This window comes from Macrosteles quadrilineatus, unplaced genomic scaffold (genome assembly GCF_028750875.1).
Source record: "Macrosteles quadrilineatus isolate MER2022 unplaced genomic scaffold, UCM_ALF_1.0 Scaffold_2__2_contigs__length_208266976, whole genome shotgun sequence".
Classification (NCBI taxonomy): Eukaryota; Metazoa; Arthropoda; class Insecta; order Hemiptera; family Cicadellidae; genus Macrosteles; species Macrosteles quadrilineatus.
In genome coordinates this window covers 127,839,933-127,853,445 of record NW_026542595.1, presented here as the reverse complement: position 1 = coordinate 127,853,445, position 13,513 = coordinate 127,839,933, and the positions used below count along the sequence as shown (strand labels likewise).

Here is a 13,513-nt window from a genome sequence, read left to right as displayed (position 1 = left end):
TTCACGTTGGAGTTTGTGAAATTTGGACATTGTGAAACAGTGATTATTTGAATGTTATAGATTTGGAGCTTATGAAATTTGGAGGTTATGAACCGCTCTGTTTATTTAATATTTAAACGTTGGAGTTTGTGAAACTTGGACATTGTGAACCAGTGATTATTTGAATGTTATAGATTTGGAGCTTATGAAATTTGGAGGTTATGAACCGCTCTGTTCATTTAATATTTTAAGCGTTGGAGTTTGTGAAATTTGGAGTTTATGAAACGCTCCCTTTTCATGTAGCCCAATAAGTAATATCTAATCTAAATTGAGTGTATGCAAGGGAAAATATGCAACATGATGAATCTTGTTTAGTTGAAGATTAGCTGAACCATATCTGACTTAAAGTATTAAAAATTCCATGATACATCGAAATAAACTTATTTTAAAATCTCAAATATATCTTACTAGGTCAAGTTTGCTAGTTTATTCAAATCTGAAATGCTGTAAGGCTGTTAGTTTAGTTTAAGGTTTAAGCACTATAAGAAAACTTAGGTCCCGGTGGGTCTTTGCCCCGTTATAAGGTTATTTGTTGCTAAAAGATTGTAAAAATTAAAATACAACAAAAATAAACCTTAGACCCTGCTTGGATTGAACGTTCATATACAATACAGTAAGATGCAAGTAACAGTTTCTAAGAGCAATAGTTTCAAACTCAAATTTAAATTGGTCTTAACTGAAAATTAAATGTTGTTCTCAGTTGTAAAACACTAACTATACACCGTATAACTATGGAGAGAAATACAGTAGTCCAATAGCTTAAACCCAAACTTAGGTATAATGAAAACACCCATTAGTAAACCACAATTTACAAAGTGGAAGTCTTCGGTTTGCTCAACACTTTGTCACTGGTTTGCATGCTGTAGCAAACTAAATATTTGCAATGCGTTCGTAAACTGTGTTTGGCAGTGATTGTTCACGAAGCACGTGTTGTTGGTTTTAATCTCATACTAGCACGTCAGCGTCGATTTATACTTCAATGTTGTAGCTATTGGTCTATTGGTGACGTTATTGATGTATTCAATAACAATAGCATGGTTTGTTGTTGGATGATGCTTACATTATGATGCTTACAACTGTTTTAAAAAACTATTAATAGACCAGGTAAAATACTAACAATGTTTTAGCACTCATTCTTCTCGGTTTTAGAAAATTGGAGTGAGTACTATGTATGGGGCTGACTGAAAACGTTGTAGATATATTTAATTAAAAAGGTAAAAAAATGTATTTTTGGAGACTAAATTGTATCCAACACAACTTGTAAGTTTTATTCTCTTTATGAGATATTTGATTTAATAAAATAATTAGGCACAGTATGATGACATAGCCCCAAGAGTAAGTTTAAGATCATTTATTTACTACCACAGTACAACTAAGCAGTTGAGGATTTCTTTGAAAGGCGATTTCCAAGTTTACATAGCAATCCCCAGTCTGAATCCAATCTTATCCATATTAGCAAGTCAATTTGAGATTTAAACATTAGCTGCGTTTGAAAGTATTGGTCTATGGGTGGAACGATTTAATGGAATCCGAAGGAAAAATATTAGTATTTAAGAAAATATCAGAAGAACTAAATGAAGAGTTTACACATTTTATTAGATTTTTAATTTTCGGTTAGAGAAAAAGAGTGTACAGCTACAGGTATTTTAATGAAATGTTTGACTAAAAATATATGTATTTTAACAATGTTAGGACAAACAATAAACAGATACTACTTATGGCAAACTTAGTGATACAATTGAACGTAGCATATGCAAGTAGGACCTCCGATCTAAGACACACAATACATCATCAGCGACATTCTAGCTGATCGCAGTCGAACCGGAAATATCTAATGAACCGGAAACCGGAAATCTCTTCTCCATACTTTCCCTTGCCATAAGTCATACTATATCAAGACTCTGTAAACATTTTGTGGTCAAATTACAATTACAAGCATTAGAATGATTCATTTTCTTTGATACAGTTTATCTATCACGTTGATCTTGAAAATAGATACATTTTCCATTAATTTAATATTGTTTCCAGCAATGGTGGTTGTTTCTTACGGATTGGGTAACAGCTATAGAAAACAATCACAAGTAGCTGATAAATGAAGTCAATAGCCAATTTGAAAATTAAACCCTTAGAAATTACTAACACTGTTGAGAAAATAGAAATAAGCTTTCAAATATTATCTCTCCACCTGGCTTGAGATGTTGCCAAATTCATCTAAAACCTCAAAGTGATTTCAAAAGCTTTTTAAAGCAACCCTGTTAAAAAAAATAATGGATAATTTTGAGAGATATTTTTTTAAACCACTGCTCTCGCTAACACAGTACTTGCAAAGAATGTTGCGATTGTATCATTTGGTGGTACAGTATTCATAAAGAGAGACATTTCTGTTTAAGGTCTGATCAATATTTATAATCGTGATTAATATAAATTGCATTTCAAATTAAACATTTCTGATTTAGAATTTAATTAATTGCGTTTCATATATTTTTTTGTTGTCTTAGGCCGCTAGGCACGAGCCTGGGATTGTTTTTCACATTACTTCAGGCTAGACCTAGGGGTTGCGGAATTATCACTTGAATAAAAACCATTGGTGATTTGGCGGGATTTGAGCCCGGGACCTCTTGGACCGAAGTCCCGCGCTCTAACCACTAGACCAGCTCGCTCCCCCACTTACGTTTCATATTAACACTCAATGTTTTCATACTATCTGTATCAAAATCTAAGGTGACCTTTTTATGTTTATGTGACGAAAAAGAATATTATCAGTCGATAAGAAGGACATTAAATACAGTTTAGTGAGACATTCTCCATATCGTTCCATCTTTACTGGAGATATCATGTGTTTGTGCATACACATGTATTCAGTTTACCTACTGAACAAGTGCAATCTACCATATAGTTATGGTAAAAGGAAATTTTATATTAATACATACTATAATCTTTTGGCTAGTAGTGCAACTGTTTTCCCACAACTACACTTCATTTACTATATCAATGAAAGTACGGCCATAGATTTAAGGTACAACTAAGCATCGATTTAACATTTCACATTTGAATAGGTGTCTAATGAATTAATTAACCTTTTAAAACAGAATTGCATTACTTTAGTGCATATTGTCCCGTTATGGAGGCTACTACATCTTGTACAAATTTATATTTTTTTCTGCCAACACACTAAGTTTTTAGGTTGTATTACAATAATTTCATTTGTTTATGTGTGAGTGCCTGAAAGAGGAATGTGCTTCCACATAAGGAGTCTGTAAAAAAAAGGTATCTATCAAAAAATGACTTTAAACTTGTTTTCCATTTAATTTGCTAATGGGAACAAGCATTTGTTTAGTAAGTGATTCAATCGTTTCGTATATTACGATTGTGTTAGTGTACATTATACTATCAATATGTCTAACTATTTACAATAAGGCAACAATAAGCTACAATCGATTAAACAATCAATAATCAATACATACTTTCGATATATATGCGATTGTTTACAATCAAAATAATTTTAATTATGCTATGTCATATCACGTTGTAAACTATAGGACTATAGGTTATTTCCAAATTGCCATTCGTATTGCTTCGATCAGAATTCAAAAGGTGTGTAAGAGGCTTACACAGGTTAAAATAAAACCAGTCGGTGACTGATACAAGTTGAATCTTGTTTGAGGTTGATTTAGGCTTATGATTGGTGTATGTCGATAATGCAGGCATTCTATTCATTGTGTGAAGCATTTAGGCAAAATATGAAATGGAGTAATACAATTGGTTTTTATACACTTTTGACTGTGTAAAATGTAAAATGCCTAGGCTTTCTATAGAATTCCCAAAGGTATTTAGGCAAAGTATTAAATAAAGATATAAAAAAAAAAAACTATATACTCTACAATATTAAAATAATTTGTGTATGGTTATGGATTATGTTACTTGGAGTATTCCCACTGGTATCGCATCAGCGACGTGGTCGTAAGGCTATTTACTTTTCTTGCTTTTCATCTATATACGGTTTCATTTCCTACTCAGGAATGCATATGGCCTAGATATATATTTCATCAACATTGTAGTAGGCCGCTTGACTTAAATGAGAGACGGAAATGTGAGAATGTTCAGTTCTTGGAACAAAGGTTTACAGTGTGTCCGTCTGTGGACTCCACATATTCTCCTAATGGTTTCGATGAAGGATGAAGATTCGTTTTGCCTCACTAACCACCGCAAAATACCAAACCATATGAAATTATGCTATGAAAGCAGCCATAGTAAACCTTAAGGAGAATCTCGGTGTCAACCAGCTTTTGTAGTCTAAACAGCAGGTAGGTGACGGATGACAGTCTAGGTGCTATTGCATTGACATGTGTTCCCCAATTAAGTTTCTTTGGTTAATTTCTATCAATCATAATGGAAAATGACCAATGAAAAATAAAGAAAAGTCAATGACACATTATACAAAAGGATAAAAAATGAGATGCAGCAGATTTGCACTTTTGGCGGGAGAAGATGTTGAATGTACGTGAGGTGACATCTCGTCGAAGTTTTCTGTCATTAAAAGAAGGAACTCTAATTATACTAAAGCGTAACTTAAATTCATCCAAGCTGTGCAACGGAACCAGACTGACGATTTAAAAAAATAACACCAAACTTGATCATATCAACAATCATCAGTGGGTAAGTTTAAAGGAGAAAAATTCTTAATTCCAAGAATGGTGATGATTTAATCTAAATTGCTCTTTCAATTCAAGTGACAACAATTTACTTTGTGTCTTGCTTTCGCAATCAACATTAATTAGGCACAAGGGCAATCCCAGACTATCACCGGTTAACTTAGAAAATGCATACTTTTTACACGGATACGATGCATACTTTTCTATGTTGGGTGCTCACGTGTTGGTAGGCCAGCAAACTTATATATTTATACACCTAATGAAGAAAACAAAAACATTGTTTATTCACTGGCATTAAAGTAAAATAAATATTGTATTTTTGTTTTTGGCATATCTATATATTAATTTGAAACGGTTTTTCTTTGTGACAGCTATTTTGAGAGAACGGCTGGGCGTAGAAACCCGGTAGAGGTGTCTAAAGAAAGTTCCTGGTCTGTAGATGAGCCATCAAAAGAGAAACATTGAGAATTCCCTCGGGGCTCTGCCCCAGTGGCCTTTAAATTCCCATCCCATGTTATTCTTATGGAGGAAAATGAGGTTTTTGTCACAGCTAATTTGGGAGAATGGCTGGGCGTAGAAACTTGGTAGGGGTGTCTAAAGAAAGGTATTGGTCTGTAGGTGAGCCCTCAAAAGAGAAACGAGGTGAATTTCCTTGGGGCTCTGTCCCAGAGGCCTTTAAAGTTTACTCTGCAATTTTGTTTACATTGCGACCATCTATATATTAATAGGCAAGCATGTTTCTTTAAAACCTTTTTTCTCAGCTTGTGTGCATCGTGGGGTAAATCTACGCATACCGTTAGAAAGCTATTTTCCTGTAGGTGTGCAGAATCCCTTTATAAATTTAAATAGGCTCAAAGATAAGCACAAAAAATGAGTTTAAAAATTTGCAAAAATTAACATGGATCTTATGCGTTGCCATGCTGGTGACGAAATAACAACGAAATATAAACAGAAATTCAAAACAAATGGAAGAAACTCCAATCACATGTTTTATTTACAGTGTGGGGTGAAAATAGAGAAGTGAGTACCGGTAAGTTTACATTACATATTTTTGGTCGAGTTTCGACCATTGGACGACCTCTCGTATAGATTAAACAACGTTCTTTTAATATTCAGCGTAATAACTCACATACCTAGCATTATAGATACCACAATAGGTCTAACTAAGTTAAGGGGGGAGTTCACGCCAAAAATGGCCAAAATATGAATTTTTACAATTTTTAATTTTTTTATTTGTTTTTATTATATATTACATTCTGAACATAAAACAGTTAAAACCACCCTTATACGATTTTTTTTTCTCATAAAAAAAATACTTTGAAGTAGCACTTTGTCAATTACTAAAAGCACCGTGTTTTGGTATTCGGTCGTTGCCAAAAATGGCCAAAATATGAATTTTTACAATTTTTTAATTTTTATTTTTTTATTATATATTAAATTCTGAACATAAAGCAGTTAAAACCAACCTTATACGATTTTTTTTCTCATAAAAAATACTTTGAAGTTGCATTCCGTCAATCACTAAAAGCACCGTGTTTTGGTATTCGGTCGTTTTTCAAAAGTTTACTTTTTTCGCATGGGAACATAAATATCTCAAGTTCTATACTACATAGAAGGATGAATTCTTTTTTATTTTGTTCAGTTTGACAAGATCTACAATCTCTAGCATGGATTTGTAAAAATAATGTCATTAAAGTATTTAAAAAAATAGTTTTTACCAGTTATTTTGTGGAAAAAAATATTTCAAAATTTCAAAATTTACTGTAATTTTATTTTATACTAGCTGTGTGCCCGTTCTACGCACGGGGATCTCACCATAGTCAGTTAAAACCTTCTTATATACTAAAGCACAGCAGTTGGTTTGCATATTTTCAGATATGCTGACAAAACTATTCCTTCGCAAATACAGTATCTGACAGTTTCAAGCAAAAACTAATGCTTCGCAATTAAATGTCACCCGGATCTTTTTGGTCCATATGTTAAATGCAATGATTAAACTAAAAAAACTGTATCAGCATTCTTGACACATACTTTCTCCCATAAGTTTGTCAACAACCTTTGGAAATGGGATTTGTACAATTTTGTTCAGAATTTAAAGGATTATAACATAATGGTTAAAGGTATTTAAGGTACTACCTCAAACTCATAATTTAACACTTTATTCGGGTTGACATTTTCATTTTCAAGGTGCTCTTGTCCTTTCCGTGAAATACTGAGAAATAAAGGACATTAATGCGTTACCAACAGACATACACACAAAAATACAGAACTTAATTAGGGAATTTGCTACGCTTTAAGCATAAAAAAGTACATATAAAATTAGTATTTGAAATCTTTGTTAATGTCATAAAATTTTATCATAACAATTTATATTTGCTATTGCTTGGACCGGAGATGACCCGAAATTCTGTCGAAATGCTATCTGAATCGGTTTGCTATATGAAATGAAGTACAGTAGGCCTACTATAGACGATTTAGATTGGTGATTTATAGTAAAAATTACCAAAATAGACCACGAACTATTGATACATAAACAACGTTCAAAGCGTTTGAACAATTCATGATGGTTTGCTGAATAAATGTTTTACTAAAATGCGTTATCGCTTAGCATAAACTAACAATTTGGAATCCAGACAGAAAAAGAAAAAAATATACAGTTAAGACATCAATAAATTGGATAGGCCTACGCCTGTAATAAATAAGGTGCAACACCACTAACTAATTTGTAAATTACTGTGATGTGTTGGTACGTAAAAATGATTCTTGCTGCTACCAATGGTTAAAAGGAAAAGAACCAGTACCGTACCAAAAACAACGTTTACAGTTAAGAACTGTAGTACATCCGACCAATTATATGCGTTAATCAAGGTTATTTATCTCTTGGTTTTGGATTTTCTCATAAAAAGTTATCGGCAATCAAAGTTATTTCCCATTAATTGCTTTATTTGTACACAACTCTTAATGTAAACTTATCGGTGTCAGTTTGAAAAAAAAAAACAACCTTATACAACATAACTTTCTGTTATTTAATAGATTACGTATTCTCTAAACAATGATTGCTGGTATATCTATTAACATTATAAGGAAATGTGACAAAAATTACACAACGTTGGGTTTTTGGACGTTTGTAATTTTATTTCTTAAGTACCTAGGTAGGCCGTGTATTCTATGGAAAAGTACCGGTATCAAGGATCGTTGTCGAAAAGGTTGTTATAAAAATAATTCTGTAAGAGTACGTACCCAAGAGATGGGCTATGGGCCTATTGGCTGTATGGTCCAGCGATTGCATCACACGGTGAGTAGGAACTATTAACTATATATAGTCAATGGTAGGAACAGAAAGTGACACATTGGAAAATTGAGCTTAGCATCATCCGTAAACCTCTGTTGGCTGTTATTGAACCGCCACGAGTTTTATGGCCGTCCCGAGATACTTGAACTGCCACGATCATTAGAGCGGATTATAAGGGTCAGTTTCGTAGGGTTGTAAGACAGTTGAACTGCCACGCGGGTTCTGCAGGTAGCGAGGGAACTTTTTGAAATATTTATCCCTCCAGTTTCCCACTTAGATATATGATGGACTAGGAGTCAAGTTTCGAGGCTACTGCGATCAAAAAACTGTGTACTTCCTAGTACAGAAACACAATGTTAAGTATTAAGGATTTCGTTTTCTCATAGTTACTTCCTATTATTATTTTTTTTTAGAAACATATTACGTGTTTATTATACTTCATTTGTGTGCCAACATAAAAAAAAAACACTTCAAAGATGTTTATATGTCAGTATATATTCTATATTTTATCACCTTTAAAATATTGAAGATACGTAAGCTGTTAGATTTGTTTTGGTTTTAGTTTCTTTATTTACTTTTACTTGAGTTACCATCTTGATTCTCCCATGGACTTTTTTCATTTCAAGGGAAATGACCGTACGTTTTTCTTATAATGTGGGATGGTGTTAAAACTTTTGAATTTTATTTTAATTATTATTTCAGCATTGTATATTTTTAAAACACAGCAATTGATGTTGCAGAGAAATGTTGCGTATATCCTACTCTACAATACGAGCTATGTCTGTTTGTTTGTCTGAATATAATATATACCCTGAAATCCAGCGGAAAGATTTTGACTAAATTATGGAATTAGGGACTTATAGCCCTAAAACCGTTATTGGTGACAGCCACTACGTTAAGAAAATTCGTATTTTGCTACACAGCTAATTTGAAAATTAAAAAATTTAATATTAACGTTATGAGTAATAATTAATGCTAGTTTGCGCAATTTTAAGCGATCATTTTCAACATCGTTAACAAAACATCTTACTAATATTATAAATGGGAAAGTTTGTGTGTTTGTTTGTTTGTTTGTTTGTTTGAAGTTCAATCACGCACAAACCACTGGACGGATTGGGCTGAAATTTGGCATCATGATAGCTCCCATTCCCGATTAACATATAGGCATCTTATCTCAAAAATCCTTTCGGCCTCCGCCCCAGTGGCTCTGTAGTTCCCCATGTTAACCTTATGAGTATTCATATTTCAAGGGAATTATAGAATTTAGTCTGCTGTTTCAACTAAAAAAATTGGTTCTGTGATATTCAAAAGCATTTAAGTTATAAGATTTACCACCCTAGTGGCAGCACTATATTTTTTGCATTTATGTAATGAGGACTGTCAGAGTAGGATTGTTTACAGTTATGTTTATGTTTTTAATGTCATGAATAATTTGTGATTTTTTGAGAATTTTTAATAATTTATTCTTATTACTTTTTAGGTGAAGTGGTAGAATATTATGGCTATAGTAGATGTGTAATACCATACCGTCAATTTGAAGAAGCAAATTTTATCAAACTTTCTTCTCCCCCATTACAAACGCATAACTGCAATAAGCATTTTAAACTTATATGCCAACCCCGTACGAAGGACGGGTACTCTGCTAGTAAAAATATAATTTATATAAATAAATATAAAATATAATTTTGTTTTTTAAGTGAACTGTCGCCATTACGGCTAAGAGCTCTGATATAAAACCAGGTTAATTTGAATCCATTACAGAATGTGCTGTCATTATACATTCTAGAACTCAATTATTGGTAATTTGACCGAATTCGTTTTGTACGTTAATTCCGGTCTTTGTGTTAGCCTCATTTTGGGCCTGAAATTCCAGCCCGTACATCGACATTTTTGCGAAACTTTAAGTAATTTGTACAGGGGGTAAAACTACAACTTGGCTACACAAATAATTTTTCTTTAGGGGGGTTGAAATTCCAGCCCGTACATCGCCATTTCTCTGAAATCTTAGAAATACGTACAGGGGGTAAATCTTCCGGGGATGCGGAATACTATCCCCCGGAAAACTACCCCCCCAGGTGAAACTTGACGTCACAAAATCTGCCAACTAACCAATATGGAAGCCGTATCCGCGACTGGAATACTACCCCCCCTAGACAAATCATGCTATTTAATTTTAATTTTAATTCGAGTAATTCCATTGGATAATGGAATAGTCATGTGGTGAATATAAAACAGAATTTCGAAATGTTACAGCAAGTTTGGTTGGTTAGGTTAGGTTAGATTAGAACTGTTTGACAACTAAATTTGAGTGTCCGTGACTGGAAAACTACCCCCCCGGTCTCTGACGTCAATATGACGTAGGGACCTGTTTGGGGGGGGGTAGTTTTCCGGGGGGCAGTCTTCCGGCGACCCGAACCCGAAGAATCCACGCATAGTATAGACGGCGTGGTATTCGGTATATGCCTAGATTTGTACATAACTGTTAACATAAGCATGCAGTGAGCAGGTAAATTTTGTTTTCGCGTAAATCCTCAACCTACAATTTGCATCTTTACTATTACGAATTATTTATTGATAACAAGCTTATATCAACTATAGGATGTTCAACTTTGATATTTTTATTTATTTATACCAGGCTTGTTTAATTCTTGGCTCTAAAATATATACCAACTATAAACCAACTAAAACATATAACAAACCAGTTATTTTCCAGGATTCCATGACCTAATGAGCAAAACTGATACAATACTTTCGATAAGATAGCTGTTTTTAATAAATTGTATAACCATGTTAAGAACTAATTATGACAACTTAAAAATATGTCAAAGCTAGCTTTAAATGCAATAAAGGAACCATGTTATGATTTACATTGGCCGCAATTCTTAGTCCACAATTGTATCCATATTGTCCGTCAGTTGTAAAAATAATCACAGTTCGATATACAGTATTACACAGTCAATATATCACAGTCTGTGATATATTTGATGTATAGTTGATAAGGTTGAAAACGATTTTACCTACAGTCACCCAACAAAGTTGGCTTCCTTGCAATGTTTATTATAGTACAGAAAGCTGCTAATTGCTGCATTTACTTACTTTGTCACACGGTTTATACTTTGTCGTACTATTCATGATTTGGCGCACACCAGGATTCAAACCAAACAACACAAAACAGCGTGGTTTTATTATGCACGTAATCTGGGTACGCTTGGAAATAGGTTGGATACACTTAAATATAATAATACTATGATAACTGTACTAGAGTTATTGTACTATGATAGCCTGTACTAATAACCTAATAACTACAGTTTGTTGTTGCTTGATTTATTATTGTTCCTTATATCTTAACTCTTATTCCATCCTATATCTAAGTGGGATAATGGAGGGATAAATATTTCAAAAAGTTCCCTCGCTACCTGCAGAACCCGCGTGGCAGTTCAACTGTTTTTCAACCCTGTGAAAGTAACCCTTATAATCCGTTCTAATGATCGTGGCGGTTCAAGTATCTCTGGACGGTCATAAAACTCGTGGCGGTTCAATATTTCCCCCTCTGTTACAATCACCCTCTGCAGTTGTGATTTTTTACTTCACACTTTACACAACCGCCATTGAAGAGTCGTCAATGAGTGGAACCTTGTTTCTAAGCTATTGGTGACGATCATTAGTAAATTTAAGTTTGCCAGCCTTATACAACACTGATTCAATATCTTCTTTCTGGTTATCAAAACTCCAGAACAATTTTATACACAAAGAATGTCTGGTTCCTGACCTGGATGATGCCTAGTTATTTAATTTACGATTACACTATATTATTCCACTTGCGATTAATTAAATCCGTTATGTCAGAAAAACGTTTTTAATCTCACTTGGATGGGATTTGCCTTCAAAACGTGATCGGAAATGGTTGCGGTGTTTGTAAACAACATTTGTAAACATTTCAGTGACAGCTAGAAAAAATAATCTTGATCCGAACAGCTGTTCGTTATTTCATAGATGATTATGTGATAAAAATTGGACGAAAACTTGACAAAAATCGCACAAAACTGCATTTTTGAACGTCCGTAATTTTAATTACAAAGTAGTGAGGCCATATTTTAATGGCCAAAGACACTCTCGCCAATCCAGTGAATACATTAAAATGACTTGGGTCTTGATAGGTACTCTCGTTTTCCTGGAGAAGATTGCGTAAAATGCCATCTTGAGTGTTGCAGAAAGACAGAAAGACAGACAGACAGACAGACAGAAATTTAGATGAGACTTGTTTCGGCTTCTTTAATGTATAAAACGTAAAAATAACCTAAAAATTTACGATTCTGAGCAATGTACAGACAAAACTCTAACTTTATTTATATAGAAGATAATTTCCTTAAACCCATGCTAGAGATTGTAGGTATTACTCTCAGGAACAGATAAAAAAAAAACAACTCTCTATCACTTTTAAAACCTGAGAAATGTATGTTCTCGCAAACCCTTGCAATACGCAAAAATCCCCCCCCCCACCATGGGTAGCGGAAAAAAAAATTTTTCCAGTTTTTTTTTTGTATGTTTTATTTAACTTCACCTTAAGGTGTAGTATGAGTAAAATTGGTTTGTAAATAAAGATTTTCACTTTTTATTTGAACTCCCCCCTTAAGAAGGTAAATAAATTTCAAATCACTATTACAGCACATTATCTAAAATAATGCACCAGATCTGTCAACATAAACCAAAAATACTTAGGAGGGTAAAGGTAAATCGGAAATAAACAACTTAAATAAGAAAATTGACAAACCTCTAAGGCATGATTGTTAACACTATGTAATGTCAAAACATACAAGACTTGAATTACTTTTTCAAAACAGCATTGGCCATGCTGCAAATTTTATTTTAGACTCAAATTTATTTAATAAACAGGATAACGTTTTGTGAAATATCTCTTTGATCACCACTTTAACCCTATTGTTATTGACAAAACAAATTTAGTTTCGTTGCTGAACGTGAATTTGTCGACGAATCTTGAATCAAACAATGACACCTCGTCGTACCACAACTGCACCATTCTGTAGAAGAGATCAGTTCTGTTTGCTCCATCTCTTAGAACAAGAGTGTCGTTCACGCTATTCTGACCTACTTCAGTTCCGTCCTTTAAGTTTCTACACTTATCGTGGGCCAAACTATCTCGTTCACAAGCGTTAGCGAATGCCTGAGCAATTTCTGCCAACTCGGAGTCCCATTTGAGTTTCATCATATTAGCAGCGCCTGGTTGCCCTGGCTGTTTACCCTGGGCGACCTTTTGTCGCATAAACACTATAACTTTATCACAGTATGATTTCATTTTTAAGAATAGTAATGTTATAATTAATTATGAAACACGTTATTGATTTATTTTAATACAACTGTTCATTTAGGAATTGTTGTTTGTTTACAAATATTACAAACATCACAGCTGGAATTAGTTATTAGCTGTAGTATTCATTTATTAAAACAAATCAGATGATAATATACCGTTGAATATACTGTACTAGAAGGTTGGCTTCCACGGCAAAATATG

General features: G+C 33.6%; 1 protein-coding gene across 1 annotated transcript; it reads right to left on the bottom strand.

The window, feature by feature from the left end:
- Positions 1-12,904: 12,904 nt before the first annotated feature.
- On the bottom strand, positions 12,905-13,297 carry LOC128984877 (venom allergen 3-like). The gene has a single exon (XM_054404247.1). It carries the CDS (start codon positions 13,295-13,297, stop codon positions 12,905-12,907), a length of 393 nt encoding a protein of 130 aa, XP_054260222.1.
- Between the last annotated feature and the right edge of the window lie 216 nt (positions 13,298-13,513).

Excerpts from the sequence above, each read along its gene's own strand:
- LOC128984877 (XM_054404247.1), bottom strand. The coding sequence starts at position 13,297 with ATGAAATCATACTGTGATAAAGTTATAGTGTTTATGCGACAAAAGGTC.